The sequence below is a fragment of the Schistocerca americana genome, chromosome 2 (genome assembly GCF_021461395.2).
Source record: "Schistocerca americana isolate TAMUIC-IGC-003095 chromosome 2, iqSchAmer2.1, whole genome shotgun sequence".
NCBI classification, from domain to species: domain Eukaryota; kingdom Metazoa; phylum Arthropoda; class Insecta; order Orthoptera; family Acrididae; genus Schistocerca; species Schistocerca americana.
In genome coordinates this window covers 132952322-132965522 of record NC_060120.1, presented here as the reverse complement: position 1 = coordinate 132965522, position 13201 = coordinate 132952322, and the positions used below count along the sequence as shown (strand labels likewise).

General features: G+C 40.3%; 1 protein-coding gene across 1 annotated transcript in view; it reads right to left on the bottom strand.

The window, feature by feature from the left end:
- LOC124593823 (EF-hand domain-containing family member C2-like) overlaps positions 1–13201 on the bottom strand; it is a 264643-nt gene that overhangs the window by 31291 nt on the left and 220151 nt on the right. The window contains exon 10 of the mRNA XM_047132172.1: positions 12911–13050. Coding sequence (XP_046988128.1) covers positions 12911–13050 — 140 coding nt within the window. The remainder of the gene's footprint in view (positions 1–12910; positions 13051–13201) is intronic.

Sequence of the window (13201 nt, the reverse complement as noted above, 5' to 3'; positions counted from 1 at the left end):
GGAATTCCCCTCGCTGATACAAGCACACTTTTGATATCAAATTAAGTGACTAATTAATTATATTGATCAATTACTTAACTCCTTCCTCTCTGGGAAACCTCCTAGCCCATCCCCACCCATACCTCACCTAGAAATTGGCGGAAAAGAGGATCAGCTCATTAGCCATTTGCCAGGAAATCGATTGCAGTGTATGGAATATTGTTTAAACAATTTCTGGTAGACAATGCAATTTGTGGCATGTTGTTTATTTAAACAATTTATGGGATACACGGCAGTGTTTGAAGTATAGTTTATTTGAAACTTCCTGGCAGATTAAAACTGTGTGCCCGACCGAGACTCGAATTCGGGACCTTTGCCTTTCGCGGGCAAGTGCTCTACCAACTGAGCTACCGAAGCACGACTCACGCCCGGTACTCACAGCTTTACTTCTGCCAGTTCCTCGTCTCCTACCTTCCAAACTTTACAGAAGCTCTCCTGCGAACCTTGCAGAACTAGCACTCCTGAACGAAAGGATATTGCGGAGACATGGCTTAGCCACAGCCTGGGGGATGTTTCCAGAATGAGATTTTCACTCTGCAGCGGAGTGTGCGCTGATATGAAACTTCCTGGCAGATTAAAACTGTGTGCCCGACCGAGACTCGAACTCGGGACCTTTGCCTTTCGCGGGCAAGTGCTCTACCAACTGAGCTACCGAAGCACGACTCACGCCCGGTACTCACAGCTTTACTTCTGCCAGTTCCTCGTCTCCTACCTTCCAAACTTTACAGAAGCTCTCCTGCGAACCTTGCAGAACTAGCACTCCTGAACGAAAGGATATTGCGGAGACATGGCTTAGCCACAGCCTGGGGGATGTTTCCAGAATGAGATTTTCACTCTGCAGTGGAGTGTGCGCTGATATGAAACTTCCTGGCAGATTAAAACTGTGTGCTAGTTTCAGGAGTGCTAGTTCTTCAAGATTCGCAGGAGAGCTTCTGTAAAGTTTGGAAAGTAGGAGACGAGGTACTGGCAGAAGTAAAGCTGTGAGTACCGGGCGTGAGTCGTGCTTTGGTAGCTCAGTTGGTAGAGCACTTGCCCGCGAAAGGCAAAGGTCCCGAGTTCGAGTCTAGGTTGGGCACACAGTTTTAATCTGCCAGGAAGTTTCATATCAGCGCACACTCCGCTGCAGAGTGAAAATCTCATTCTGGATATAGTTTATTTAGTTAAATAAAGAATTTGTCAGGAAATTGACCGCAGTGTATGGAATACTGTTTATTTAAACAGTTTGTGGATGAGTAGGCAATAAGGAATACTTAAACAATTTTGGCGCTTTTTTTATTCTGATCGCACATAGAAACGCAGAGTGGGCTGCTGCAGTCAGGGATGTTGAGGCATTTACTTTTTATTTTCCTCACTTTTCGAAGCTCACTGGTATCTAAGCACAGACAGGAAAATCAGAACAATTACATATCTAAAAAATCATGGCATGTTTGGAAACCCACAACAGAATGCGAAAGAAAGAAAAAAGAACAGAATTCGAAATGCTGTCCCGCATACGAGAAAAATGGCAGGAATTTCGGTGAATTTTCGATGTCCTACATATACTGGTCCAGAGATGCTCTAAAGCCACAATGGCAGTTGGCCGTCGGGGAGGGGGGGGGGGGGCGGACAGAATTCTACCTGTCTCCAACGTCACTAAACTTCCTGTAGATGCATCATTGCTCTGCCCCCATCTTGTCGAACCAGTCTCTAGAGACTCCTATGCCCTCCCACAAAGGATGTCTTGTGACTCTCTGACATCATGGAACTTCCTGAGATGGTAGCATTCTAATTGGTTCTTTCTGAATTTACCTACCAAATTGCTGCTGCTGGTGTGAAAGTACTTTCTGCAGACACAAAAATTGTGAGAATTTCAGCACCATACTATTTTGTACAGCTCAAGAAACATACAGCAGTCATATTGCACTGACAATTAAACTCTGCAAAAGTGGTCTACAGATCATGAATGGAATGATGTGCAGTATAGTAGCGTTTGGGGGTCTCTCGCGTCAGTGTCTATCGTCAGGGCGCTAACATGAAGATAAAAACCGCTCAATGTCCTAATTACGGATCACGTTACTAAAGACCACCGAACAGGGACCGCATATCGGCCTCCTTTGATCTCATCCCCCCCCCCCCCCCCAAACAAAAACAAAGCGTCAAGTGACGGCATTCTGTTGATCGGAAAATTCCAGACCTGCTTCCTGTTTCTGTCTCTCTCAAGAGCCCACTTCCTGTTTGTCTGTGTGAACCAACGTCTCTAAACATGCATTATCCTCAGAATACTGTGATCCTGCTGGCTAATGCTGGACACAAGCTGAGAGCTGACGCAATTTCGATATCAAAAATAGAGTTAAATAATCCATTTGCACTACTCTATCAAATTAATTGTTTAACAATTTACAGAAGTCAAATAGATCGCTTAAAACATTCACCTCCATCTTACAATGATCCTGCTTCGTAGTAAAAAATATTTTCAGTGTTTGAGTATCACACACATCAAGTAATGAAATTTTCGCCACAAATAGATCGTAGCACTAAATATATCCGAGGTCTTGTATGCACTAACATCTGAGAAAACAAACACCCTCCGCCTCCACAACGTTTTCTTTAAACATATCAGGCGAAAAAAATCCAGCTGATCACATAAAGTCGCGATCGCGAAGAGTGCGTCCACCGACTGCCAGGAGCCGTGGTCGCGCCATCCTCCACCAACAGGGGGCATCGTATCGTCTCGCGAGCACAGGTGAGGAGAGACCCTCACAAATATCGGGAATGACAGTAGCCGCACGCCCATACCACGGCATCCACGCACCCCTGTACCGAATGCTCAGAGATTGGAGATAGACTGTCACCAAGCAGTCAATTGATCAATTTAGATGGGTGGAATAACCGTCCAGCGTAAACACCCATCATTTTCAATCTTCTCACGCAACACACACGTCTCCTTCTATCGCCGCTCATGCAGCACGCTGGTAACTTCACTAGCCCCTGCTGCCACAGGCAACAGTAGACACGTCAGTTCATTCTTTGTACCCAACTGCCCGTCACAGGCCGAACTAATCTGTTACTTGTGGTCGCCGACTCCTCATGAACTCCCATGCCGCCAGCCGCGGTACACTGCAAAACAAACAGCTGGAGCTTGGATATACACAGTAGTTCTAACCAATTTCACACCGACGAATACTCCAATTTAAAAACGTCCACTTTATCCAATCCAAGATAACGATGTTGTTGACTGTACACCTCGAAATTCTCATGCAAAATGTGGATTTCTCCCTTTTATACAAGTTATTTTCGAAGACAGCAGAAATTGGGGTGTGCACGCATTTTCACATCGCTAAAGTATCGTTACTCGTTGTAGAAATCCTGTAGCAATATGACATAGGCTATATTTCCTCTAAGTATTTTCTCATCAGGTAGAAAGACATCTGTCCTAATCGGCTTAATATCTGTTACGTAATGTATCGCAGACTACAACATTAAACTCATTTTTGACTCATGACGGAGTGTTAAGACCTCTGTCACAGGATGCCCCCTCACTTACGACCTCCCTTGATGTAAACAAATGCCTGACCGCATATGAAGTCTCTTAAGGTAACAGAAGAGAGAAATTGTAAATATGAGGTTTATACTACATATCACTACATAAATTCGGAATTATATCTGATTTTATTACGATGGTCATCTCACCCTGTGTAGCTGAGATTCTGAAATTTTGTTGAAAGATATCATCACAATAAAAAAGGCCTTATTACCACTCCAACTCAAGAATCATATCCGTGGTACCCCAGTCATCGCTTGTACCTGCAGGTGGCACATCATTAATATCAAATTCATAAGCCAATAAATTAAACTGATCATGAGAGCCACCACTTTGCATGGCGAGTAATTTTTTTTTCAGCACTTGGTTCACCATCATACTGTGTCAGCTAACAAATACTTTACAGAACAGCTGCTGTATGGTTTTAACAACATTTTACTGTATGTCTATTGAGGTAATGGTGATACATGAAGGATATGGCAGAGAAATGGAGTGCTTCACGTACATGTTCGTTCATCTAGAGGACGGTTTTGAAATGGGTTTTCCATTGATGAACATGATTCATCACACACACATTGGTAGCGCTCTGCTGACAGTGGTGTGGGTGGTTTGTTTGTTTGTGGTGGGTTGAAGGGACCAGACTACAAAGGCCATCGGTCCCATTGATGTGGGGATGTTTACTGTTAACGATTACAGGTAGATAGCGCTAAGCCACACACAGAACACGCAATTGTATACAAGTCGACCGCAAGTTTTACCACGCAACTTGTGCACCCCAAGAAAACAGCAGAAAAAATGGTTAAATGCATGACAAATGACCTGCTGCAACATCTCCTAGAATGCATCACAATTTACCAGTAAGTCATGCCCTGTTACAACCCCTCTCAGCCGATCACTCCATCTACTTTCTATCATCCTTCAATGCAGATCCAATGCAGATCCATTTCTATTGAGTTAATAGTGATACATACAAGCTGACTGCTGTCTTTGATTATTTCCTGGAAAAGAGAACGAACTGCCTGTAATTTGACATGTATCTACATTAAAGGATGATAGAAAGTAGATGGAGTGATCGGATGAGAGGGGTTGTAACGAGGTATGACTTAATGAGAGACTGGTGATGCATTGTAAAAACAGGGAGATGCTGCTCCAGGTCATTTATCACACACTTAACCATTTTTTCCGTTGATCTCTCGGGATTCACCGGTTGTGTAGTACAACTTGCGGTCGACTTGTATACAATGGTGTATTCTGTGTGTGACTTAGAGCGCAATCTACCTGCAATCGATAACAGCAAATGTCTCCACACCAATGTGAGCAGAGAGCATCCAAAGCATGTGTGATGAATCATGTTCATCAATGGAAAACCTGTTTCAAAACCCTCTTCTAGACCAACGAAGACGTATGTGAAGTACTCCATTTCTCTGTCACATCTTAGACACAAATCGTGCCTTCAGTTTCATATAGGTACAAAGTTACTGTTACTATACTTTTCATGTCTGTCCTATCGAAAATACATGTATGTGGATCATCGGGGAGAGGGCAAGTCTTAGGATTTTTAGTAGGTTAGTGTATCATATGTGTAAATATTCTTGTAGAAAATCATAGAGTATACGGGTATGTCAGCAACATAACCATATACATATGGAAAACTGCGGAAAAAATATGAAAAATGACATAAAATCGATAAAATTCGAGGAAAACATGGTATAACCACGAAAAATTGATCTGAAATACGTAAAAATTGGGAGACAAACAATGAAATATATATAATCCTAGTAAAATTATGGAAATTGACTGAGAATGCATAAAATTAGAGAGAAATACCATAAAATGAGTGCGAGCAAAATCAATAAAACTGCGTGTTCTTGAGAAGGAGAGTAGACTGATGCTATATATACATAGCTTAATAGTGGAAAGAAAAGGCTTCTAGAAATGTGGTGTCAAGGCAAAACAGTAACATTATCCTGCACATGAGCAATATAACATAACACCAGACCATGACTTCTGTGTGCAAGAGGCAGGTTACCAGGAGCGGTGGTAAACTGTGATAAGACTCTTACATCTCCTCTGGCTACTGATCATGGTGTTTATTTTCCTTGTAAGACGTCACTATTTCTTTGTATGCATTTTCGGCTGCCGCCGATCATTTTATAGGACTGTTGTGAACATATCGTACTTTCTTAACCGTAATCAGGTAAGAGCTTTGTAAACAGCAGGCATCATATGCCCATAGAAACCTATGATGTGCTTGTGTTACAAAGAATCGATGTTTTCTTTGGTGTCCTGGGTACTAGTTCTATCACTTTACAGTTTGTCACCATAGTTTATTATAGAGAAACTTGCAGGGAGAATGTATGTCATACGCTGGAAATATGTTTCTTTTATTGGAATACTGACAGCGTTGCATTCCACATGACTAATAGGTCAGAAACCGCACAGTTCTAACGTTATAGCATGTTTAAGTGCAGAACCATTTAGCCTTTAAAATGTGTTTATGTTTCACAATCATTTCTCTGTTTCCTATATCTTCTTGGTGTGGACACCAAACACTGGAACAATACTTCAGAACTGATAGCACAGTTGATTTATGTAAACTGTTTCAAACTGCACGCGTCTGGAGCCCCATCATCACAACACTCTTATATCTACTACACACCAATAATGTGTGCTAACCTCCTCGACATGTACTCATTTCGAAAGATCTTGTGCAAATGGATGGGAACCATGAGTAAGAACAGTCCACCCTAAACAAAGTTTTGGATTTGGCTCTGTTCCTTCTCAAGATGTGGAACGTAGTGGGTATAGCACTTTCCTACTTCTGATCAGTTGCAAATTAAATCGAGGACATCGTTGTAGGGAGGGTTGGTTGAAGACAATGTGGAGAGATCTTTCAATGCCCAATTTTATCTGAAGAATAGGAGAATGCTCTGTGACTCCCATCCACACATGGAAAGATGGGCAATAGTATTCATAAATTACGCACTATAATCGAAGTGCTAGAAATATGTAAATAACCTATGTGCATCATAACAGGGTGCTGTCTGGTATATTTTGGTGTACTTGTTAGAGAATTAACAATAAATGGACATACTGCACAGCCATCTATCTACATTGGCAATCTACTATATGGCTCACGCAAAGTAGTGGATGGGTGGTTTAGCAATGATACAGAAACTGAGAAGCATGCTGTTGTGCCACTGGTCGGCGTTGAAACTGCAGAAAAATTGGTAAAATAGCTAAAATTGATTGCACTATCAAATGTGGTGCTTGTTACCGTACATCACCCCATATCAACAATGGCTTTTCCATCTTATCTGTCCACTGATATGCTGTTGATTACCACACAATGATTGAGTGATGCCACTTCTTTGATATGGAGGAAGTCTTGGTGGGAGCAGTACCTCCTAAGGATGGCCTGCACGAAACAGTGATCATGTACATGATTGCAATATGAGAAATCAATCGAAATGCAACACCTAGACATCTGCTACCACGTCACTGTGGAAGATGATTTTAAATGTAGAGTTCATCAGTCACCTTTGGGCAGCTGTTTGGAAATGCCCCACTCGTCCAGTTTCCATATGTTGCGATATTTTCCACATTTTTTGTCAATAAGAAACGCTGCCTCTGTCTTTTATTTCAAGCATCCTGTGTTATGAGAGCAGCATTGTTTACATCATGCGATGTCCAAGTTGTGGTGGAAAAAAACAAAATGAAGGCAGTGTACAAAGCTGCAGTCACACATTGCTTGGATATGTTACAGCATAAAAAAACAATACATCACATTGTTTATGAAAGATAAACATAGGGACCCTCTCTTGTGATTGACAGTTTGTGGGATGTAGTAGTCCTACAGTACATATGACGAAACTATACACTGGTCTGTGGAAGCAACTTCGATCACAGGCCACCTGCTCCAGTAGAGCAATACCTGTGTATCTAATAGGATCACCACAGATGATCGATGGCAGAATCAGATGGTATTTGTTTTTTAATATATATTGGAAGACTGGGATGTGGTAATATCTTATCAAGTTCTCTACTGGGTGACGTTAGTAGAGCTTTTATAGTTCCTCTGTTGGATGGTACAAAATAATGAGGAATAGAATGTTTGGGTGATAGACATGACTACACCCTGAGAGATGCAGATCATCTTCAGACTGCAGTACCTGTATGTAGCTTGGAGATGCTCTGCAATGCAGTGATGTGGAGTCTTCCTAATTTTCCTGATAAGAAACACCATTGTCTTTTCCGCTACCGCGTAGTAACTGGATCGAGTCCCGTTCGTTTTTTTTTTTATTTTCGACACAGTCATTTTCTTTACTATTTATATTACAATTAATATAATGGGGAAAATACGTGTAATCGGATGAACTTTTATTAAATTTACCACGTTATTTGGCAGTATACTAATTTTTATTATCACAAATAATGTAATATTCATAACTATCGACTAGTAAACGACCAAACGCATAAAGTGATACTGAAAATGTGTGCTTGTCCGTGATTTGAAAAATCCCTTGTACCTGGAAGGAGCCCGAAACAACTTGTTACCTCCAAGTTTTGACCGGCACAGACGGTTTTCGAAAGATGTACAGTTAATCGTCGCTTTCGACATTACGAGTACAAGTTGCAGGATGGTATTTTTCGTAAAAACATGGAAAACTTAAAGTTAAACGGCACCAGCTGCAATGAATAAATGCTATGTTTCCGTATACGCAAGGTCTTTTGACGTTTTCCGTAGAAAAACAAACCTCGTTAACATTTTCAGAAACCTCTGTTTCAGACGATAATTTGGAAGCAAACCATGCATAACGCAGTATTTCCTTAAAAGTCGGCGTTAATAATTGGTTATGCAGTATCGAGTGTATTTCAATAGCGTCTTCCAAGAAGCAATTTCTCTTTCAATTAAATACGAACAGTTTTGAAGACTCGGACAAGCATACATTTTCAGTATCACTTTATGCGTTTGATCGTTTACTAGTCGATAGTTATGAATATTATATTATTTGTGATAATAAAAATTAGTAGACTGCCAAATAAAATTGTAAATTTGATAAAAGTACATCTGATTACACGTATTTTCCCATTATTCTAATTGTAATATAAATAGCAAAGAAAATGACTGTGTTGAAAATAAAAAAAACTGACGAATTGAACTCGATCCAGCGATCCAGCAGTTTGAACGCCAACCATTAAAAAAAAAAACCCGCGTTCCAAGCGTTGTGGCCTGCCCTTGTGAATCGTTTAATCGGAGCGAGAGCGTTATAGAAATGCTCAACAAACTCCAGTGGCAGACACTAAAGAGAGGTGTTGTGCATTAAAGAGATGTCTGCTGTTGAAATTTCGAGTCAGCGCTTGCTGGGAAGAGTCCGCTAACATATTATTTCCTTCCACATACGTCTCACGAAATGACCACGATGAGAAAATTCGAAAAATTAAAGCTGATACAGTGGTCTGATACAGTAAATGAAGCAGGCAAAAAGGAATACAATACAAACGTCTCAAAAATGAGATTGAGAGGAAGTGCAAAATGACTAAGCAGGGATGGCTAGAGGACAAATGTAAGGATGTAGAGGCTTGTCTCACTAGGGGTAAGATAGATACTGCCTACAGGAAAATTAAAGAGACCTTTGGAGAGAAGAGAACCACTTGTATGAATATCAAGAGCTCAGATGGCAACCCAGTTCTAAGCCAAGAAGGGAAGGCAGAAAGGTGGAAGGAGTATATAGAGGGTTTATACAAGGGCGATGTACTTGAGGACAATATTTTGGAAATGGAAGAGGATGTAGATGAAGACGAAATGGGAGATAAGATACTGCGTGAAGAGTTTGACAGAGCGCTGAAAGACCTGAGTCGAAACAAGGCCCCGGGAATAGATAACATTCCATTAGAACTACTGATGGCCTTGGGAGAGCCAGTCATGACAAAACTCTACCATCTGGTGAGCAAGATGTATGAGACAGGCGAAATACCCTCAGACTTCAAGAAGAATATAATAATTCCAATCCCAAAGAAAGCAGGTGTCGACAGATGTGAAAATTACCGAACTATCGGTTTAATAAGTCACAGCTACAAAATACTAACGCGAATTCTTTACAGACGAATGGAAAAGCTAGTAGAAGCCAACCTCGGGGAAGACCAGTTTGGATTCCGTAGAAACACTGGAACACGTGAGGCAATACTGACCTTACGACTTATCTTAGAAGAAAGGTTAAGGAAAGGCAAACCTACGTTTCTAGCATTTGTAGACTTAGAGAAAGCTTTTGACAATGTTGACTGGAATACTCTCTTTCAAATTCTAAAGGTGGCAGGGGTAAAATACAGGGAGCGAAAGTCTATTTACAATTTGTACAGAAACCAGATGGCAGTTATAAGAGTCGAGGGACATGAAAGGGAAGCAGTGGTTGGGAAGGGAGTAAGACAGGGTTGTAGCCTCTCCCCGATGTTGTTCAATCTGTATATTGAGCAAGCAGTAAAGGAAACAAAAGAAAAATTCGGAGTAGGTATTAAAATTCATGGAGAAGAAGTAAAAACTTTGAGGTTCGCCGATGACATTATAATTCTGTCAGAGACAGCAAAGGACTTGGAAGAGCAGTTGAATGGAATGGACAGTGTCTTGAAAGGAGGATATAAGATGAACATCAACAAAAGCAAAACAAGGATAATGGAATGTAGTCAAATTAAATCGGGTGATGCTGAGGGAATTAGATTAGGAAATGAGACACTTAAAGTAGTAAAGGAGTTTTGCTATTTAGGGAGTAAAATAACTGATGATGGTCGAAGTAGAGAGGATATAAAATGTAGACTGGCAATGGCAAGGAAATCGTTTCTGAAGAAGAGAAATTTGTTAACATCGAGTATAGATTTAAGTGTCAGGAAGTCGTTTCTGAAAGTATTTGTATGGAGTGTAGCCATGTATGGGAGTGAAACATGGACGATAACTAGTTTGGACAAGAAGAGAATAGAAGCTTTCGAAATGTGGTGCTACAGAAGAATGCTGAGGATAAGGTGGGTAGATCACGTAACTAATGAGGAAGCATTGAATAGGAGTGGGGAGAAGAGAAGTTTGTGGCACAACTTGACTAGAAGAAGGGATCGGTTGGTAGGACATGTTTTGAGGCATCAAGGGATCACAAATTTAGCATTGGAGGGCAGCGTGGAGGGTAAAAGTCGTAGAGGGAGACCAAGAGATGAATACACTAAGCAGATTCAGAAGGATGTAGGTTGCAGTAGGTACTGGGAGATGAAGAAGCTTGCACAGAATAGAGTAGCATGGAGAGCTGCATCAAACCAGTCTCAGGACTGAAGACCACAACAACAACAACAGTGGTTTACCGACAATCATTCTTACCACGCGCCATTCGCGAGTCGAAAAGGGAAGGGGGTTATTGGCGCCAGAAGTACCCTCCGCCACACACTGTCAGGTGGCTCGTGGATTACTGATGAAGATATAGATGTGGATGTAGTGCATTGTATCAGAACTGAAAGTCGGTCTGTCGTCCCATGGTGCCAAACAGGTAAATTTTGAGAACGGCACTGAGAACCCTTTCATACTCACAGTATTCACTCAGATGATAGAGAAAAAATAGTGGATGTGTTTATTTGATGTAAATAAAGTGAAAATGTACGTTTGTGCACAGAATATTATGGACTCTTTGTCATAGAGTAAATAGATATGTGTGTGTGTGTGTGTTTCTAGTCATTATTATCAAAATACCTCTGACCATGTTGCTACTAAAGAAAAGAGATGTCGAAAAGTATTATATATCGTAACCAAAAGGACACTGTACAAAAAATAATTACTTAAATAAAAGGTGATTTAACATATCACATTTTTAAAATTTACTAAAAATTAAAATAATTTTTCCTAGTCAATTAAAGATTCCTAACCCGATACAGACAGTACTGAAAATTTGTGCTTCTGAACTTTTATTAGCTATGTTGAAAGTTTCAAGTCTGTAGCTCATTGGGAAGTTGGCTTAAAATTAATTGCACAATTTGTACTGAACAGACAGAAAGAAAAACATACTACCCTCCACCATACACCAGACAAGAAAATGAGATAATATTGCATTGTCGTCGAGTTCATAGCTATGTTGGAAGTTTCAAGCCTTTATCTCATTCACAAGTTAGTTCAAAATCAACTTCAAAATATGCACTGAACAAATAGACAAGAAAGAGTTCTAATAAAAACGTGCTAAAATGCTGTCAAAAAATATTATGAATAAGTCAAGAAACTTTGTTACTCTGTTTCTTTCTTATTATTTACAACCATACTTTCAACCATAGAACACCATCATCTAAATGTAAAACGCAGTTCTATTGGATGACAGGATTGTAAATAGGATGAGAGAGAAAACACAAGTGCCTCATGAAATCATTATAATTGGGTAATAACTAATGGTGGCACTCATAAATTACAGTAGTAAAATAATTCATCATTGATAAAAGTGTCAAGTGAGTCCTCTGCCATTTTTTAAATCTCTCGCAATTTTTAAAATTTAAGGTCATACAACTATCCCAGAACAGAGGGGGAAGGGGAGGATATTGAGCTAGGAGATAAGCCACACAACTTCCTTAGAATGGAGGACACTGACCTTGGAGATAAGGACACTGACTTTTGACCTTAGAGATAAGGAGAACAATGGTCTCTATTGATCCAGAAGCCATTTTGATCCACTGCAAACATGAAGTGTACGCCTGTTGTAAGAAAAACATATTAAAGACGAAGACGTGAGGCTTGGAATGACTTCGATACAAGCTATGGATAGACCAATTGTTCTGCCATATTCAAACTCACTCAACTGATGTTGTTACCTTCTTTAAGGTCGAAGAATCATAATGACACATGCTTTAAAGTTTCCACTTGGTTTGGTGGCCTTTTACTCAGTGATCTTGCGGCAACAAGGACCCTTTCGGTCATGCAAGAGATGGTACCACTTAGCTTCCGTGTATCCCTTAATGACTTATTACTGGCACACCGTTCTACATCCCATGAGTTGGATTCTCTGGGAACATTATTTCTGATGTTGTGTTTTTTAAGAATGTTAGTGTTGTTAATGTTCTGAGTCTGACATTATTCTTCCTGAGTTCACCTGTTAATATTCTACTCAATTAGCCCGATTCACAAGCCATTCAACTAATGTGGGACATGGTACACAGCGATATCAGGCTCCAGTACTTTGTTACAGCAAACTTAACAAGCTCATTAATTATGGCGGCATAATGCTTTGTAAATGTGTCTATCTGTGATGGCACATGATAAGAAGTATGTTGTATCAAGCCAACATTACATCCAATGAAACTCGTACAGATTATGTCACTGAAGACTTACAATGAACCTACCTCAGTTCATTAAACGTTATTAATCGAGACTGTGCGCTATCCTCTTTGGAAATTAGGTGTTTACATACGAAGTCCTTGTACACAGGTTTCAATGCTTCCCGAACTTTTCCCATGACAAAGTGAATATTGCTCCATGGAAACTGAAAATGTGAAATCTGTTATTAAAAACGTCTTACAGCTTAGGAGACAGCACTGTAAATTGTTTAATTTTAATAATATGTACACAGATAAACATTTCTCTACATACTAATTCTTATTATCAGCGTGCACTCCTTAAAAAAGTAGTATGCA